General features: G+C 54.7%; 1 protein-coding gene across 1 annotated transcript in view; it reads left to right on the forward strand.

Moving 5' to 3' along the window:
• The window catches only part of PTPRE (protein tyrosine phosphatase receptor type E), a gene marked incomplete at its 5' end in the record, with an annotated part of 165,975 nt that overhangs the window by 123,191 nt on the left and 24,321 nt on the right, over positions 1–18,463 (forward strand). The window contains 5 exons of the mRNA XM_079702914.1: positions 683–801; positions 7,622–7,727; positions 8,007–8,080; positions 9,762–9,898; positions 15,240–15,330. Of these exons, the coding sequence (XP_079559040.1) occupies positions 683–801; positions 7,622–7,727; positions 8,007–8,080; positions 9,762–9,898; positions 15,240–15,330 (527 nt within the window). The remainder of the gene's footprint in view (positions 1–682; positions 802–7,621; positions 7,728–8,006; positions 8,081–9,761; positions 9,899–15,239; positions 15,331–18,463) is intronic.

An 18,463-nucleotide genomic window follows, 5' to 3' on the forward strand; every position in this document is an offset into this window, starting at 1 on the left:
GAATAAGGGCCGGGGTGTAGTTGTGGTTGTGGCCGAGGGACAGCAAAGGGGGACCCTGTGCAGGTGGCTGGACCCCCCCTTCCAGCCCCCCAGCCCTGTGACCACAGGCTACGTAACCGAGGGCGCTGATGCATCTCTGGGCTGCTGTGATGCAACACAGAAATACTCCACGGTGTCCCCACGGGCACAGCGAAACGTTCCTACATGTTCAACAAGTTACTGTCGTTGGCAATCCTCAAGTCAAGGTGACCGGGCCTCTTGCAGGGTCTGTGAAGCTGCCTCTCAGAATCCCAGACCTCGTGATGTTTTAAGCGTTTATTCTCCCCTGGCACCTCCAAGTCCTTGGCCTCCTCTCTCCCTCCCGAAACAGGCAAACAAACAAAAAAGGAAAGTAACCTGAACAGCAGGAGCCTTTATAACCCGAGGGTAGTTATGGCGTTACTAACCTGGCTTGTTCTAAGGTGAGGCTACTTCCCACGATCGTGCCCGTACAAAGACCTCTCCCCCTACCGCAGACTGACAAAGCCACGCTCCCGAAGGGTCCCCACTGTCACCCCGATCCCCGGCCCGCTGTTTTCCTTCCCGAGTCCTGTGTCTTCCCTGGGTTTCCCGCCTCGGTGGAGGCTGGCCGTCCCCAGGTGGGTGGCGGGCGAGCCCTCTGAGCCCGTCCTGCCTCTTCCAGGGTCGCCATGGAGCCCTTCTTTCCGCTCCTGCTGGCCGGCGTTAGCCTGCCCCTCGCCAAGGCTTTCAAGGGCAACGAGACCACCACCGCGCAGAGCAACTGGACCTCCACGACCGCAGGTAAGGGCCCCCCCGCCCCTTCCTCCCTGCCCGCCTGCCCGCACTGCCCACTGCCCCGCCTCCTGATGGCCTGGCGGGGTGATGGGCCGGTGAGTGGGCAGTGTGCTTCTGACACTGCACGTCTGTAGAGCAGGCTGGCTAGGAGAGCCTTGCTCCGTATTTGACTGGAGCAAAGCTGAGCGCTCGGGAGGCAGCGGACATGAGCTCCCAGCCCTGCCCTGGGCTGAGGGTCCGTGTCAGCTTGGTGGGACGGAGGGCAGGATGGCCCCCTTTGTGCTGAACCCAACTCAAACCAGCCCTGAACAAACATGGATGAGTCAGCGGGGGATATTTAAACGCTGGTGTGATAGCTGATGACATTCATTAAGAAATTAATATTGTGGGGCGAGATATTGGTATAGTAGTTAGGTTTATTTTAAAAAATCAGTCCGTACCTTTTAGAGACGCATACTTGAATATTGACAACTGAAACGACAAGATGTCTAGGAGTGACTTGGAAAAGAATGAGTAGCGGGGCGGGCCACAGACGCACACAGTCGATCCAAGAAAGTCAGGGGGCAGATACATGGGGGTTCGTTACTCTAGTCTCTCACTGTTTTTATACTTTGAAAGTTAAAAAGGAGAAAAGGAAAAGGAATGCCTGATACATGAGACAATATGGGTGGATCTCAGAAACATGCAAGGTGACCAGACAGAGAAGAGCACATGTTGTATTTTCCATGTATGTGAAACGCCCGGGACAGGCAGATCACTGGGTCTGGGTGCAGGACGGGGAGCGACCACAGACGGGCAGGAGGGATCTTAGTGGGCTGATGGAGAAGTGGAGGTGGTGGATTGTGGCGATGGCTGCACAACTGTGAATTTACTGAAAGTCATTGAATCGTGTGCTTAAAATGGGTGTGTTTTATAGCTAGGAAATTTTACCTGAATAAAACAATGTAAGTGCGATGCAGGGTTAAAAGAAGAGGAGGAGAGGGAGAGAAGAGAAGCAAGAGCAAATGCCCCTGAATCGCCCGCCTGTGTTCACATCTAGCTCTGCAGCTTAGTGGCTGAGTGACCTTGAGTAAGTCGCTGACCCTCTCTGTGCCTCAGTATCCCCAATTGTAGATGGCGGTGATAATAGTGCCCACTTCTTAGCAGCGCTGTGAGGATTAAGAGAGATAACCATGCTGGGGTGTAGCGGACTCCTCAGTGCTGGCCGTTTTTAGCGGGAGAGTTATGTCGTAGGTCATCCGGCCAGACTCTTAACCGAGAGTTGGCTGTTCAGTATCTTTTGGTATCTCCTTCTTGGACATGTGCCTGATACAGAGGGAGGCCCAGCTGGGTCGGTTCCAGGTCCCCAAGGAGTTGATATGGATCTCCTGGGCACCGCCGTGCCTCCCTGGTAGACTTGTAGGCCTGTCTGTGTCTGCCAGCTCCATCCCATGGCAGGGCCAGCAGGAGCCTGTAACCAGCAGGGACTGGACCTCCACTCTGCACCCAGGCCTGTTGCCAGTTCCCACACTGCTGCTGCATCCCCGTCCCCTCCTTCCCCCAAGACTCCCAGACATAAAACTCAAGGAATTCTCTGATAGGGTATCACTTGGTGTATTGGTCAGGGTTCTTCAGAGAAACAGAATCAATAAGATATATAATTATATGTATATTTATTATGAGGAATTGGCTCACATGATTGCAGAGGCTGGTAAGTCCAAAATCTGCAGAGCCAGTGTGCCAGTCTTCCTATGGAAACTGCCAGTCTTCAGTGTCCGTCTGAAGACTGGCAGGCTGCTGTAGAAACAGAAGGAGTGATGCCCCAGCTGGAAGGCAGTCAGGCAGGAAGAATTCCCTCTTACTCATGGGAGGCTCCGGCTTTTTGTTCTATTCGGACCTTCAACTGATTGGATGTGGCCCAACCCACAGTGCAGAGGGCAATCTGCTTTTCTCAGAATACCAACTCAGATGCTGGATCTCATCCAAATGGCCTCCCTATAGAAATACCCAGGTTATTCAGATATATTGACCAAATATCTGGGCACTTTGTGGCCAGTCAAGTTGACACATGAAATTAAGCCTCACAACTTACTCATCACAGACCTTCAGGAAAACAAAAATGATCAACTTCCCTCCAGGAAAAAGTTGGCCAAGGTGATTAGAGTTGACACCATTCAGCCGGGGTCGAGAGTTCAATCCCCATCCAGCCCGAGGGCTTTACGTGATTTCCTAACCCTGGACAAACATCCTATGAAAGCCCCTAAGAGCAGGGACAAGTGAGGCTCCCTGCTGACCTAAGCCCCCAGCTAGAAGAGCCCTTCGAGGCTCCTGACCATCTTCTGCACTGAGCAGCACCCTCTTCACATTGAAACCCCAGAGAAATTCAAAACCACAGAAAAGAAAGACCAGAAGCCCCAGCAGATAGAAACTGCGCTTGTCATCCAGCCTCGTTTCAAGCCGGCCCTTGGGTGCCAGGTCATCGGCGGAGCACTGAAGCCTGGGATGCTCAGGACAGTGCTTCCCTGGGATGGGCAGAGAGGAGCTGGCCTCTGCTGGCCCAGTGCCCAACACCTGCAGGAACATTTAACAAAACATTCAGCCAGGCAGAGCATCCTTTGCCCAAAAGTAGGGAAGAAATGCTGCAGCTGAGAGAATGCACCTGCAGATGGCGCTGTGGTCACCGTCAGGGTGACAGGCTCCCTGCTCCTGGGTTCACCTAAAAATAAAATGCTTGGCTGATAATTGTCTGTGGCTGTCAGGTGTCCTTACACGAAGCGGGACGGTTGTGTGACCTGGTGCCCACCAGAACGAATGTGAAAGTCACCTGTTGCAGCCTCTGCAGGCTTGGCAGTGGCTTCTGGTCACTTCCAAGAGGGAAATCATCTGGCTCAGGGCCCCTGTTATGTGAGTAGATGGGCTCCTGTGGCCTAGAATTCCGGAGGACACCTGACCGACCGTGTGAGGTGCCCTTTGAAACTTCATCTGTTCCCCAAAAGAAGGATGAAGCATCATCTGGGATGATCACAGCGCTTTGCCAGTGTGTTCCAAAATAACCGGAAATCATTTCATTTGCTCACCAAACAAAATGTATTAAATAATCATCAGGAGACATTATTTTACACAAGTAGTTGAAGATAAATATCTATAAATTGTATAGCAAAATGTTACTGTCCAGATTGTATGAAGGATTCCTAAACATTAACAAGAAACAAAAAAAGACAGTAGGAAAATGGTAAAGCATTTGACCAGGCAAAATATGAATATCTAATTAAGTATGTTTGTGAATCATGAAAAGGCGCCTAACCGTCTAGAAATTAGGGAAATGCAAATTTAACTGGTATTATTTTACTTATCAGATTGACAGAAATTAAAAGAATTACTAATATCTGGGAGAAATAGGCTCCATCGTACACTCTAGGTGAGTGTAGAAGGTGGAAACATTGGAGGTTGGCAATTTGCAGTTTCGATTACAGTTTAACGTGTGTGCACAGAGTACAAAGGGTCCGCTTCCAGGAGCTCACCTACCCAAACCCTTGTGAGATACACCAAGATGTGGACGTGAGCTGCAGAATTGTAGGTAACAGCCAAAAAGTTGGAAACAACCTAAGTGTCCATCCAAATCTTGGTCTATCCAAAAAGTGGAAATTCAAGGGGCAGTTAAACAAAATGAAGAGGCTCCTGTGTGCTGACGCTGAAACTCTCCAAGACAGACGACCCAACGAGAAAGCAAGTCGCAGAGCTGCCAGATACCATATTTCATCTGGTGTTTTTTTTTCCCCACATTTCACATCACTGTATCCTGAAGTGTGCCTTAATATCTTTTTTCCTTTCTTAGTGGTTCATAAAGCAATAGCACATCTTACGATCCGTGGAGTCTTAGATGTGATGAGAGAGTCGTTAGGACTCCAGTTATCAGCGAACCTGTAGGTTTACGAATGTAAACGTGTAGGGAAAATGTCAGGGCAGATACACCCCACAGGTTTAACAGCGTGTAACTCTGGGAACAAGAAGGAATGGCTCTTGCCCGTGACTGTTTTTTTTTTCTTTTGCGGTACGCGGGCCTCTCACTGTTGTGGCCTCTCCCGTTGCGGAGCACAGGCTCCGGACGCGCAGGCTCCGCGGCCATGGCTCACGGGCCCAGCCGCTCTGCAGCATGTGGGATTTTCCCCGACCAGAGCACGAGCCCGCGTCCCCTAGCATCGGCAGGCAGACTCTCAACCAGTGCGCCACCAGGGAAGCCCCCGTGACTGTTTTGTGTTTGGTCTGAACATTTTGCAGCAGACGTGGATCCCTGTGTTGCTCCTATCCACGAGAACCCAGCAAAACGCACAAGGAACAGGGTGGGAGCAGACTTGTAAAGCGCCCTCTGCTGGTAAACAGCGGGTCCTACAGGGAACTTGCCCACCCCAACCCCCGCCCCCCCAACCAGAACACAGCTGCTGCGCCACCTTCTTCCCCTCCCTCCTCCTCTCTCCCACCCCTGCCCCAACGCTGCCCTCCCCCAGGGACCCCCAAGGCAGAGCAGGTCCGCTTTGGAGGAACATCATCCAGTGCCCCCCTTACTACAAGAGGGGACCCCAGAAGGGGGGTCCCTTCGTCAAGGCCTTACACAGAGCTCTTTAGGGCTGAGGGGGGAACCAAGGGGCCTCCCGCTCCCCTGCTGCCCACCCTCACCTCACAGGGCCGTCCAGCACAGCGGGCGATCCGCACAAGTTTAAGTGTGCAGGTGCATGGCTGAGGTCAGGACTCACACGGCAGCCCCCGACTTTCAAATTCCAGGACCAGATTCCGTGTAAGCCGACACACACGTGTGCACACTTCTCAGGCGTGCATGGGCATACGTTTGCACGAACATCCATGCGCACCTGACTTGGAGCATTGGCTGCGTAGCATTGGAGGAGATGTGGGGAGGGGGCTTCTCCGAGTGGACCCCTGGGGTACTTACCTCCAGGAGAGGCCCCCTCGGCTCCCCAGCCCTAAGCCGCAGCCCCACCCAGTCTGAGTCACATCGACGTGAAATGAAAACAGAAGGAGACTTGAATTTCCTCTTAGTCATCACCTGACTTCCCATCGGGAGCCCATTGGTGCCCGGGAACACAGCCCAGCCTGCAGAGGGTTTTTCTGACCCACATTGGTTTACAAAATTGTATTTGGGTTGAACTGCTTACCAATATTTAAAAATCAGATAATTTTTACGTAAAAATATAGATTTCTTCCTTCGGTAAATTGGAAGAACTGAGCACGCTACGTGCACCTCTCCTTGGCCCCCGTGGGCTGGGGCTAAGACGCGGCCAGCCCCGCAGACAGGGCATGGACACCCCGCCAGTTCCCTGAGCCCCACGGGGCCTGCTGGTCCTTGGCTGTTCCCGCCTGACCTCCATCTTCCATAACAGAGGCGGCTGCTGACACCTGACAGAGACCCCGACCAGGGGAACCCCTTTGTCCCTGTGGCCCATCGCTTCTGTCCGGGTGCACGGCCCCTTTCTGGGGGCCTTGGGTCATTCAGCCCCGCTCCTTGAGGGGGTGCCGTGGAAATGCCCACGTCTGTAACTGCAGCCTTGACTCCGGGCAGCATGAGAGCGGAGGCTGGACCCTGGAGCCCCTGACGGTTCCAGGGGTGGGCTGTCTGTGATCCCGGTGGCCACCTGAAGCTCCCGGCAGGCCTGCGCGCTCAGCTAGGCCCATCCAGCCCTCGGACCTACGAGCTGGCCCGTCAGTCACCGCCAAGGTTAGGCTGAGCAAATGCAGAAGTGGGGAGCTCAACAGAAGGGACGCCCCGGGAGAGCAGAAGGGCACCTGCCAGGCTCTGCGGCTGCATCTGGACGGGCAGGGATGGAGCTGAGTGGGCTTCGTGGACGAGGGCCTTTGAGGTGCCCCTTGGCGAGCGAGGACACTTTGGTGTGGAGGGGGCCGCAGGGCAGTCTCAGGAGACAGGAGCTGAGTCAGAGCGCTGGGGGAGGGGTGGGGTCTGAGGATGGCGGCCAGGCCACCAGAGCCCCCTGGAATTCGGGCTTGCGGGCCAGGCCCTGGGCAGCCACGGGGTGGCCACGTTGGGTCCAGGGACGTGGGACCTTCTGATCCAGGAAAGACAGATGCAAGGGGAGCGCGGGTGGTGCCTGGTCACCAGCTTTCCTGTGGGCGGGTGAGGTCGGGAGCTCACGGCTCTGGGAGGCCGGGTCACCACGCGAGCACGGGCCGCTGTCCTGGGACAGAACAGCAGGGCGTCTACACTCCCACCCTCCTCCACCTCCCGTTAGGGGGAGGGACAGGTGCCCTGGGACCTGGGGAAACAGGTCACACGGGGGTCTGGGCCTTTACTACCCAGCAGCAGGGGGCCTTGGACACGTCAGGTCCTCAGATCGTCAGCTCAGATTCTTCCTGGTGTCAACGCTGCTCATCTAAGTAGAGGGGCCTTTGTGGACCCAATGGACCAGGATGGTGGACTGAGTTGCAAACTGTAAAGTGGGGTTCTGGTGTCCAGGAAGAAAGGCAGATGAAGGAGGGAGTTTGCAAACTGTAAAGTGGGGTTCTGGTGTCCGGAAAGAAGGGTTGAGAGGGAGTGGCTACTTTGCAAACTGTGAAGTGAGGTTTTGGTGTCCAGGAAGAAGGACTGTTGACGAAGGGAGTTTGTAAACTGTAAAGTGGGGTTCTGGTGTCCCGGAAGAATGGCCGCTGGGAAGGGGGGACGCATTGGTGCCCTGTAAAGTGGGGTCTGGCGTCAGGGAAGAGGGGCTGGTGGGAGGGCCGCTGTGCCAACTGCGAGGTCTGGTGTTGGGAAGCCTTCCTTGCCCAGAGCCCGCGTTCCCTCGTGCCTCGGGTCCTGATGGGGACCTGCGTCTGCCCCCAGGCCCTCCGGCCCCCGGCCCTCCGGCCCCCGGCGCGCCCCAGCCCCTGCTGGCCTGGCTGCTGCTACCCTTGCTGCTGTTCCTGCTCCTCGCGGCCTACTTGTTCAGGTAGGAGTGTCCGGGCGCCGGCTCGCCCAGACCTGCTGGGGAGGAAATGATGCGCGAGGCTGTGACTGCAGATGAGCTGGCGGGGGCTGGCCGGGTGGCAGAGGGCAGAGCAGGGGCGGGGCCGAGGGGCCAGGGCAGTGGCTCAGCCATGAACAGCAGGAACAGCTTCTCTCGACTCACCTGGTGGGTATCCCCGGGGCTCACCTGGTGGGCATCCCCGGGGCTCCGGGCTCTCGGCAAGCTCCCTGTGCTGACACCTCACGCGTCTGTGTCTCTAAGGTTCAGGAAGCAGAGGAAGGCGGTGGTCAGCTCCAACGACAAGAAGATGCCTAACGGAATCCTAGAAGAGCAAGGTAGGGGGCCGAGCCGGGCCTGGGGGGGCTGTGCCTTTCTGACACCTTAACACTTAAATGATGAACTCCTCCGGCTTTGCGACGTTCATCTGGCTTTACCTGGTATCATGCCGTCCTTTATAACTGGAGTTTCCCCGTTTCAGAACTTGTGTCATTTTCTGTCCGGTGTGAAACAGACGTTTGAGGCATTTCAGTTTGTGGCTTTGGGGGAGACACTGTTCATATCCTGTTGTTTTTCCAGGATTTCAACATATAACATTTATCAGTAAGCCTTAGATCGTCCTAAGATGAGACAGGCGGGCTCATAATTTACAGTTCTCGAAAGGGTCCCCCTGGAATCTGCAGTTTTCCGATCAGCTAAAAGAAGGGAATTGACGTAGCAACGTGCTTATTTAGCAGGGAGGCTCAGAGTAGCTCAGGGGGAATTTCCTACCTTTCTTTGAGGTTCCAAATTCAGCTACTAACTTGTAAATTCTACTTACAAAGGCACGTTGGTTTTCTTCCCACGCGTTGAGATGTCCCAGAAAGGTATACGAGGCAGAGTCTTTTAACAATACTGTTCACACCAGTGACTACGGCTTCCTCAGTCAGCTTGCTGCCTGGTCCTCCCGTGGTTTGGGGGAGCAGAGGTGCCGTCAGACCTCAGACGTATTACAAAACCGACCCGGCACACGACAAAGCATATCGTCAGCAAAGGACCTCAGCCAGACCCAGGAGGGCGGTTTTGCCATGCTGGGAGACCCGTGACCCTGGTTCCATGATGACACGTGGCCTCCGGGCGCCACCTTCCTGCCCCCTTCTCCCTGCCCTGCAAGTCCCAACAGCCCGGATGGGAGGAGGAAGTCGGGGCTGGTTAGGCCGCCTTGCTCATCCTAGAGTGACTGTCTCAGGAGGAATGAGCCCTGGAGGGAGTTCTTGGCTGGCCTTCAGAACAGCTCTGCAGGTGGGGACAGGCCCTTTTGCAAGTGACAGCAAAGTAGCGTTGACCTTGTTGAGAACAGCAGCTCGTTCCCTAGGAAGAGAAGCACATGCCAGGACGTCGCTTGCTGTCTCGCTCTGAATTTGTGAACGCAGCTTGGCCGGGGACACCCTTGAAGTCTGGCCCTTCTCCTTTTCAGTGCCGCCAGCCCCTCCCACCCCTCCCAACCAACCCCCCCCGGAAAAAGGAAAAAAAAACAGCAATGGTTTCTCTTATTTCTCTTGGAGCTTATGGGGCTTGAGTAACCAGGACTAGTTGTTACAAAGAAGACAAGGCTGCGGGTGACTCCTACCGGAACTGACTCCCAGCCTGTTACCACTTTGCGCCCAGAAACCTATTGTTATTCTGCTCCATTTCAAACCTGGACAGCTGAGCTGGAGTGTGAAGCCACCTGAATCCCTTGAGGAAGGAGCAAGGCCTGGAGGGAAGGAGAGGTGGCTGGGGGGGTGAGTGAGCTGGGAAGATGAGGCACCTCTGGTTGGTAGGAGCAGGGGACGCCAGCCAGAGGGGCGTCCGTCTGTCACTATGAGTGATCAGGGTGTGTTAAAAGAGACAGACCTTTGCATTCGGCTGCTCAGGGTCTGAGACGACCGCCCCCCTCCAGCTGTGTCGTTTCCCCAGGAACGTTGTCCGTCTGTCTGGTTAATGGCACCCATCTGGGAATATGGCTTAAGAAGCCCTGTGTTTCTGTGGATCCCACAGAGCAGCAGAGGGTGATGCTTCTCAGCAGGTCCCCCTCGGGGCCCAAGAAGTACTTCCCCATCCCCGTGGAGCACCTGGAGGAGGAGATCCGGGTCCGGTCGGCGGATGATTGCAAGAGGTTTCGGGAGGAGTTCAATGTGAGTTTGGGGCCCCCCTTTCTGGTCACGTGGACGGGCGCTGGGCCACGGGATGTTGTGTTTCAGGATAAATTAGCCCAAAGGCTCAGAATGCTTGCGTCCATCGAGACACTGTCCCAAACATGGGGTTCCAGGGAAACCTGGTTTCTGCCGTGATGACCCTCCGCTAACCCTCATTCCCATGTATAAGACGGTTGAGAAAGAGGTTCAGAACCTCCTTGCAGCTCAGACACCCTGGGTGCCGTGTTCTAAAGTCAAGTGTGACGGAAACGCCGTTATCTCGATCATGTACAAGACCAGGGCCTGAGCGGACCACAGGATAACAGTTTCACGCTGAGAGCAAAGGAGCCCCCAAACCATCCTGCACAACATCGATTAAACAGTCGAGGGGCTGCCTTGAGGGGACACTAGCTCTGCCTGGACAGCCCTTTGATTCTGCCCAAGTCAGTGTGTTCATCCTGCTACCGCTGTTTTGGATGAACTTAGTGATGGCAACAGCTAAGATGAATTTGACGAACCGGTCCAGCCCGATTGGTAGCAAACCGATCCTATAACGATCAACAAAAATGCAAATGTACATTAATGACACCTCCCCTTGTGTTGCTAATTTTTAAATTTAATGTCCCTTGAATTGTGAATCTGCTAGATAGATAGATGGATAGATAGATAGATAGATAGTTATAGATGCTTGGATGCACAGGCAGACAGACAAGACACACTGGGAAGTGTTGTCTCGGATTTGGCTGTCCAGTGTTTATCCCTGATCGTGTTTTGAGTTTTCTTTTATGCATCTTCCTCATATCGTATATAGCCGTGCGCTGGTGTTGAGCTTGAAAGAGGATGGGTTTCCAGCAGGGGGGCCACCTGGTCCTGGCCCTGCCTGTGGCACCGCAGCCCCGCCCGGCCCATCAGTTACTCTCCTGGAAGCCACAGCTTCAGTCATCTGTGAAGCGACGGGTGTGGGGGGATGCCTTAATGACCTCACAGGTCAAATATGAGGCTCTGACTTCCTAAACAGCAAAGAGTTGTACAATTGTGACATCTAAAGACAGCATGACTCCTGCTGCAGACAAGTGACTTTTCATCCAGAAGCAACCCACGAGGGCACGGCAGGGTGATGGCGCATTTAGACCCGTGCTTTTGTTTATTTTTTAACACAAGCCTCACCTGCCTTTATCTTGCTTCCTTTTAATTGTTTCCAAATGTATCCCCTTTTTTGAGATATTAGGTCATAGTGAAAGACAGCTCCAAGCAGTATTGTTTTGCAGTCTCTCAGCCTGACAAGAGAAGTTAATTCTCCATTTTCAAAATGACTATCCAAGTTGGCAGCTACAGGACCATTTCCTCCACGTCCATTCTTGTCCTATTTCCTCTTGTACTTATATTTCTCCACGTGGAGGCTGGTGACTGGCCTGGCCGAGGGAGGGCTGAGTCAGAACTCGCTGGCTGTGCCACCATCTCGAAAGCGAGGGCCCGGGAAGAGGGTCGGGCAGGTAAGGCACTTGTCCCAGGTGCAAAATTTAAGGGGGCGCCAAAACACTCTGTCATCTGGATAAATTCTATTTTCATGCAGCTTTTAAAAATCATCAAAATTGGATTTCCCTGGTGGCGCAGTGGTTGAGAGTCCACCTGCTGATGCAGGGGACATGGGTTCGTGCCACGGGGCGGCTGGGCCCGTGAGCCATGGCCGCTGAGCCTGTGCGTCCAGAGCCTGCGTGTCCGGAGCCTGTGCTCCGCAACGGGAGAGGCCACAGCAGTGAGAGGCCCGCGTACCGCAAAAAAAAAAAACAACAAAAAGAAAAAAAAAAGCAAAAAGCAAAAAACAAATCATCAAAATAAATGCAAGCCATCCATGATAAACAAAACAGCACAACTGTAAATCAAGACAGGGTCACTCTGGTGTTTCCTGTTGCCCAAGGCTCCGACATGGCTTATCACCACACGGTTGCTGATCCTGACGTTATTTAAGAGTTTGAGATTTTGGTTCTCCTGGATTTTTTTTTTTTTTTTTGCGTTTAGATTTTTTTAGATGTTGAACTTGAATGTGATTTTTCTTGATTCCTGGGTTGGGGGTCCTCCTTTCAGGTCTGCAACCAAAGCAAGTGCCTTGCTCCGCTCTCCCCAACCCCTGCCGCTGAGCAGCCTTCCCAGCCGCCCTCCTGCCCACGGCCTCCACTCAGGGAAGGGCCGGGAGAGAGGGTCGAGGGGTCGAGTCCAGCAGCACGGAGCCTGGTCCTGGCTCCAGGGGACCCAGGGCAGCTGCACGGCCCCCTCTGGACCCCAGTTTGCTCCTCTCTCAAGTGAACGGCAGGCTCTACTGGGAGCATCGCAGCTGCCGTGACCAGCCCGCTCTTGGCGCCGCTGGTGGACACGCTTGAGATGGGCCCCCGGTGCTCTTCCTGTTCTTTTCTCACCCTCTGTCCTGAGCTCGTCTCCCAGAAACTGTGCAGGGAGACGGATGAGCCTCAAAGCAGTCGATCCAAATGAGCTGGAACTTGTGTGTATGGCCAGTGGAAGCTGCCGTGAACTTGACGAAGTAAAAGAGGGCCTGGCACTGGGATCCGTTCAGTGGGGTGATCAAGGTGTGGATGCTGGAGACGGGCTGCCTGGGCGCCTGCCCCAGATTTGCTTCTTACCAGCCTGGAGGGCTCGGGCGACGTCCTTAACCTCTGCCTCAGTGTCCTCGTCTGTGAGATGAGGCCCTCCCAGCCCCCATGGGAGTGTCTTAACACGTGAAAGAGGTAAGGTGTGTGCCCGGCTCAGCCCGGCGTCTGCACGAGGGGAGTCTGAGCTGCCGTCCTGCTCAGGACGACTTCTGTGAATATCCAGTCTGCCGTCTCCACCCGCGATGGTAGAACGCTGACCTAGTAAAGTCTGTTCCAGGCCCCCGGTTAAGTCCCTGCAGGTGAGGAAAAGCCCCCCTCCAGACAGCTTCTTCCACGAGCCTCTGTCCTAGCAGGTTATTTTAAGCCCAGTGCCTAAAAATGTCACCTCAAACAAACAAACCAGCAAAAACCCTCTTTAGCCAATTTACGTAACCGGACAATCAATCACAAGGTTGTTATCAGCCAACTGCTGCCTGCACGGCTCACTCGGGGCGCTGCAGGGGTTACCCAGCTATGGCAGACCACACCCGCCCCACCCCAGAGCTCCCTTATTAGCCCTGTGCCTTTGGAGCAGCTCAGACACAACTGACAGCAGGAGAAAGTGCTGGCCTGCTCTGTGTGGGCGGCCATTCTGTGTTCTTGGAAACGGGGTATGAGTTCGGGGCGCAGAGTGCTTTGCCTCCACGGTGAACCTCTGTGCTGCCCGCCCACAGAGTCAGGATCATCGTCCCATCTCCGTGTTCTGCTCTCCGGTCGCTGCGGGGACCACACGGCTGGGGGTGGCAGAGCCGGGTCCATCCTTACCGTTCAGACCCCTCCGGCCACTCCTTCACCTTCCTCACCTTCAAGAGGAAGAGGGAGGCTTCTTGGTTTTGTTTTGTTTTGTTAATTTATTAATTTTAATAGAGTATTTTTTAGAGCAGATTTCGGTTTACAGAAAAATTGTGCAGAAAGTACCAAGTTCCCATATACCCCATCTTTCCCTGCACCGTTTCCCCAACGATTAACATCTTGTCTGAGTGTGTTACACTTGTCACAACGGACAAGCCAACATTGACTCATTATTACAAACTAAAGTCCGGGTCAGGGTTCCATTGCTGCACATTCTGTGGGTTTTGGCAAACGCACAACGTCATGCATCCCCCGTGATGGTCTCAGGCCTCATTTTTGTTTTCAGTGCTGGGGTCAAAAGAACTTTGGGGTGAAAAAGAGAAGGCTCTAGAATGTTGCTACAAATTTCACGTTGAGGCTTGGTCAAGAAACTCAGTGTTAAGACAGCTCGATGAAGAGCCAAGAGCTCCCGGGGGAGGAGGTGCTCGTCTGCCAGAGAACTGCCCACCAGCCTTGCCCAGGTGCCCGCCGGGCTGGCCTCCACACTGGCCCTGGCAGAGCCTGTGGCCACTGGGCGTGGTAGGGAGAGAGGACATGGGCTGGCCGGGGCTGGGTCTGTGATGGAGAAACCCCCGACCTGGGAGAAGGGAGCTCTGGGCCCCCGTGGGCTGCACACCCGACGTGGGGCCTTGGCTTTGATCCCAGGCTGTGCCTCAGTCTCCTGGGCACTTACAGCCGGACGCAGGGAAGCCCTCGCTTGTCCCTACACTTAAGGAAGCGAGTGCCCTTCTCGTGGTCCAGGTGCCAGCTCCAGGTGCCCTCCCACTGCCTGCTACGTGCTAGCCAGGTGACTCTGGACAATTCTGCAGCCACCCTGGGGTTCTCTTTCCTCATCTGCAAAACAGGAGTGATCCTGGTGTCACCTGATAATCAGTAAGTTGTGAAGGCAGGTGACCCGACCTCTCCCTCAGTGCCTGGCACATGGTAAACACTCGATAGAGTTTAACACCAGTGACCCCTGGTTCATCTGACGGTCAGGCTGAATGTTGAAGGATGTGATTTGGGGGTTCAGAAGGCTCTCTCCCACTGTGCACTTCGAGGAGCCCCCCTGAGCATGGAGCACCCCCCCAGCAGCAAGCAAACGGGAAGACAGTTGGCTCTAACAAAAGCCGAGGGCCTCTTGGCTTTTGGAAAGAACTAGAAGTCAGGACGCTGGGCTGACACCTGCTGTGCCACATGTCAGCTCTAGGGGCCTGGCTGAGCCCCTACACTCATCTTCCTCCTCTAAGACAAAGGGAGGGTTAGGGCGGTGCGTGCAGGTCCCCTGGGGAAGTCGTAGCTGCTGTGGGGGCCTGGGGTGGCCTGAGGTCTGCATTTTCAAGGAGCCTCCAGCTGTGCCTGTCCCACTGGTCCTCAGGGTGCACCAAGTCCTCAGCAGGTGAGGGCTCGAGGATGGTCCTTCACCATCACTCTACTCGTCCTCAGCCCAGCATCTGGGTCCTCGGTCCCGATCAGAGCTCTGCTGGGGCCAGTTCCTATGTACTTGTGCAGGGCCTGCTCTGGACCAGGATCGTGAGTCCTGGGGGTTTGGTGGCAGTGCACAGGCCAGCCCCTGCCTTAATGCGCTTCGGGGTCCAGCTATGGGTCATCATGTTATCTGCACCTCCGCTGGCCCCACTAAGCAGCAGGCCCAAGGGGAGGCGGGCCTGTGTCTCCATCACATCTCTGCCCGGTGCTGGCCCAGCGCCTGAGGCAGAAACTTCTACAGAAAGGAGCAGAGAGATGGGCACAGCACTGGAGGTGCTCAGAGACCAGGTTTCTGGATTCCCGTGCTCAGTAGGGAGGTGACGTAAACACGGTGTTGGATTCCTCACGTTTAGTGCTGACCCTGCGTTTTCTTCTAGTCACTGCCGTCTGGACACGTACAAGGAACTTTTGAACTGGCCAATAAAGAAGAAAACAGAGAAAAAAACAGATATCCCAACATCCTTCCCAGTAAGATTTTACTTTTTTTGCGTGATGGGTGGCATTTTGACTAAACTCAGCCTTGCCTTGCAGCTACTGGTGACCCTGCCTGTCCAGGCGCCAGATGCTCGAGGGCTTGGAGATTAGGGCCTGGGTCAGCGCCGCGGCTCAGCCTTCGCAACTGGGAGTCTAGGTGTCTGTCTCCCACCCAGGACTTGGGTAGCCTGTGTTGCTCTGGGTCTGGCTGCCAAGCCTGTGTTCGCTGTTGAGACCTGCGCTGCCTGGTCTATTTGCCCAAGAGGGGTGCCTCCTGCACCAGCTGGCAGGGCTCCTCCTATGGACCCAAATTGTGCCTGGGTCTCGGGCAGCTGGTGGCCCTGGGCATCTGCCGTCTTGGACGCAGTGCTCCTGCCACCAGCAACAAGGCTCCTGTACCAAGGGCAGAAGTGGCAGAATAAGAGAGCTGTCTGACATTGGCAGCTTTGCGGGAAGGCTTAGAAGTAACTGGATCTTTACCACCACAGCTAAAGGTGGCCATGGGTTGGGGAGGGCCGCCTCCAGGGGGTGGGGGGCCGGGGAGCGGACACATCTGTCCAGGGGCATTGCTGGATGGGCTGTGCCTTGGCCTCGGTGCCAAGACAGACCCCCAGAGTTCCAAGCTGCCTTTGTGGAAGCTGGCCCGGGAGGTTTGCGACGTCCTTCCTCCATGCTGGACCCTCCTGTTGGCTTTGCCATCAGGCTAACGGGGGCAGCCTCAAAAACTCCAGGGAGTTCACGTTTGAACCCCAAACCAAGGCCTCCCCGTCCCAGGGAACCACCCTTCTCAGGCAGTGCTTCCGTGGGGTGGACCAAGCTAGCCTGTGCTGGCCCTCAGCGTGTCGGCTCTTGGTTGCATTTCTAGGGTTAGAATTGAGTCCATCTGCTCTGTCGGTAGGAGAAGCTGTGGTCCGCCTCATCTGTGTGGTCTCTGGATTATCAGCACTTGATAGAAACAGTTCTTTCCCATTTTGCGTGCATAGGATTTATTTGTGGTTTTGTTTGGGTTTTTTTGGGGGTTTTGTGGGGTTTTTCTGCAGAGCCCACCATGAGCCTGGGTCAACTAAAACCAGAGAAGTTAACTAAGTAGTCTCCCATCCAACACATATTTGTAGAGGCAGCCAAGGGAGCACCAGGGAGACGGGTCAGGAGGCCACTGTGGTCACACAGCCGAGCTGAGAGGGTGGCTTGGACCACGGTCAGGTTCTGGACACACTGCAATGATCATGTTGAGAGGACTTGCTGTTAGATTGGGTGAGACTTATTGGAGGCAAGTTTCACGGCTTGAATAGCTCAAGGGAAAGGAAAACCATGCAGGAGGTTGGGGATCTTTGGAATGTTTTTGGTCGAATAAAAATCAGGATATTTGGAAGTTAGCATCTAGTATTAGTTGAATTAACTAGCTTAATTAATGACTTGATGCACTGACTGCAGAACGTACGTGTAGAGGACCCCCTCAGCGCCAAGCCCTTTCCTAGGTTCCTGGCCTGCATTCTTCCCCTTATCACTCACTGAACACTGTATCTTTTAAAGCTAACGATTACATTGCTAATTAAGAGTAGTTTTGGGGTTTCCCTGGTGGCGCAGTGGTTGAGCGTCCGCCTGCCGATGCAGGGGACACGGGTTCGTGCCCCGGTCTGGGAAGATCCCACATGCCGCGGAGCGGCTGGGCCCGTGAGCCATGGCCGCTGAGCCTGCGCGTCCGGAGCCTGTGCTCCGCAACGGGAGAGGCCACAGCAGTGAGAGGCCCGCGTACCGCAAAAAAAAAAAAAAAAAAAAAGAGTATTTCTGTTGGGAGCTCAACCGGGCGGAATTAGCGGCCAGGTGTAGGAATTACCTGCACCCACCACTGCTCCCAGATGTGATGGCCAGGGGAGTGGGCACCACCTCCCCCGAGGATCACCAACGAGGCCCAGCAGGACCTGGTCCAGCACAGCTTCTCTAAGCCGTGTCCTCCAGCTTGTACTATGGAAGTGAGTTGGCCTTTCCTGCAGGTATGAAAATGTGGGTCCTGCCTCAGACCCTCCTGGCCCAGGAGTGCCACGTCAGAGGTAATTGAGGGTGCTGGCCATCCCCAAGGGCCCACGGGACCTCTGCCAGGATGTGAGCGTTTCATGTTGGTGGGAGGATGCGTTTACGAAACAGTGGCCTGGAGATACTCGGGGTGGGCCCTGGAGATGGCCAGCTGGGTGGCATCTGGCGTTTGGCATCAGCCAGACACAGGAGAAGCGTAGCTGATTAAACTGAGCAGGTGGCCAGAGATGCCCTGGGGCAGCTGGATCATAGGGATATCGTGCAGGGGGCTCCCAGGCCTGCTCCCCCCACCCCAAGGCTGGGAGACCCTGCTCTTACTCAAGGTGGGGTCAGGGTCCACGGGCAGGGAGAGGGGTGGAGGCCCAAGGCCCGCAGTCTGGTACCCTGCCCCTCCCCGTCTTCCCTAAGCAGAGATTCGCTGTAAATGTATCAGATTTACGAGGTGCCCCTGGGGCAGGAGCCCAGTCCTGGATGTGGCTCTAGGGAGCTCTGAGGACAGAGGTCAAGATGCCGGGTGTGTTGAGAGGCTGCATGTTCCAAGGGCTCCACGACCGGTAGCAAGAGAGCATCCTCTTTTCTGGAAAAAAACACCAACACCTGGTAATTTTAAGAAATAGTGTTTTGAAAGAGAAGTGTGACTTTTTAGAGTAAAAAGACAGGAAGCTCTTAGAACTGCAAGATGCTAAATCTAACCAGAACGCTATTTTTTACCCCCTGCTTTCTATAGCTGTCCTCAAAAGGGTAAATGGGTCCAAATTATGTTCAACTAGCTTTATACGTGTTCAGCCAGAGCTGCTTCTGCCTCAGGGCTGTCAGCCCCTGAGCAGGAGGGTCTCATGGCCGAGCCTCTGTGGGCTGTGAGTTTGAGGTTGGACACCCTGACCGCACTGTGTGGGCCGTGACTGACCCTGAGAGCTGCACTGGCCGTGCTCGCTAGCAGCAGTGGTACAGTGTCCAGACAGCTCGCAGTCAACCCAGCTTCCTTCCATGTAAATGGGAGACGTACAACCTGTGACTAGGAGGGGACAAAGCAGGGACCAGGACAAGGAACTATTCAATAATTAATGCAGTAAATACATATGAAGTACCCATC

This window comes from Hyperoodon ampullatus (genome assembly GCF_949752795.1).
Source record: "Hyperoodon ampullatus genome assembly, chromosome: 1".
Taxonomy (NCBI): domain Eukaryota; kingdom Metazoa; phylum Chordata; class Mammalia; order Artiodactyla; family Ziphiidae; genus Hyperoodon; species Hyperoodon ampullatus.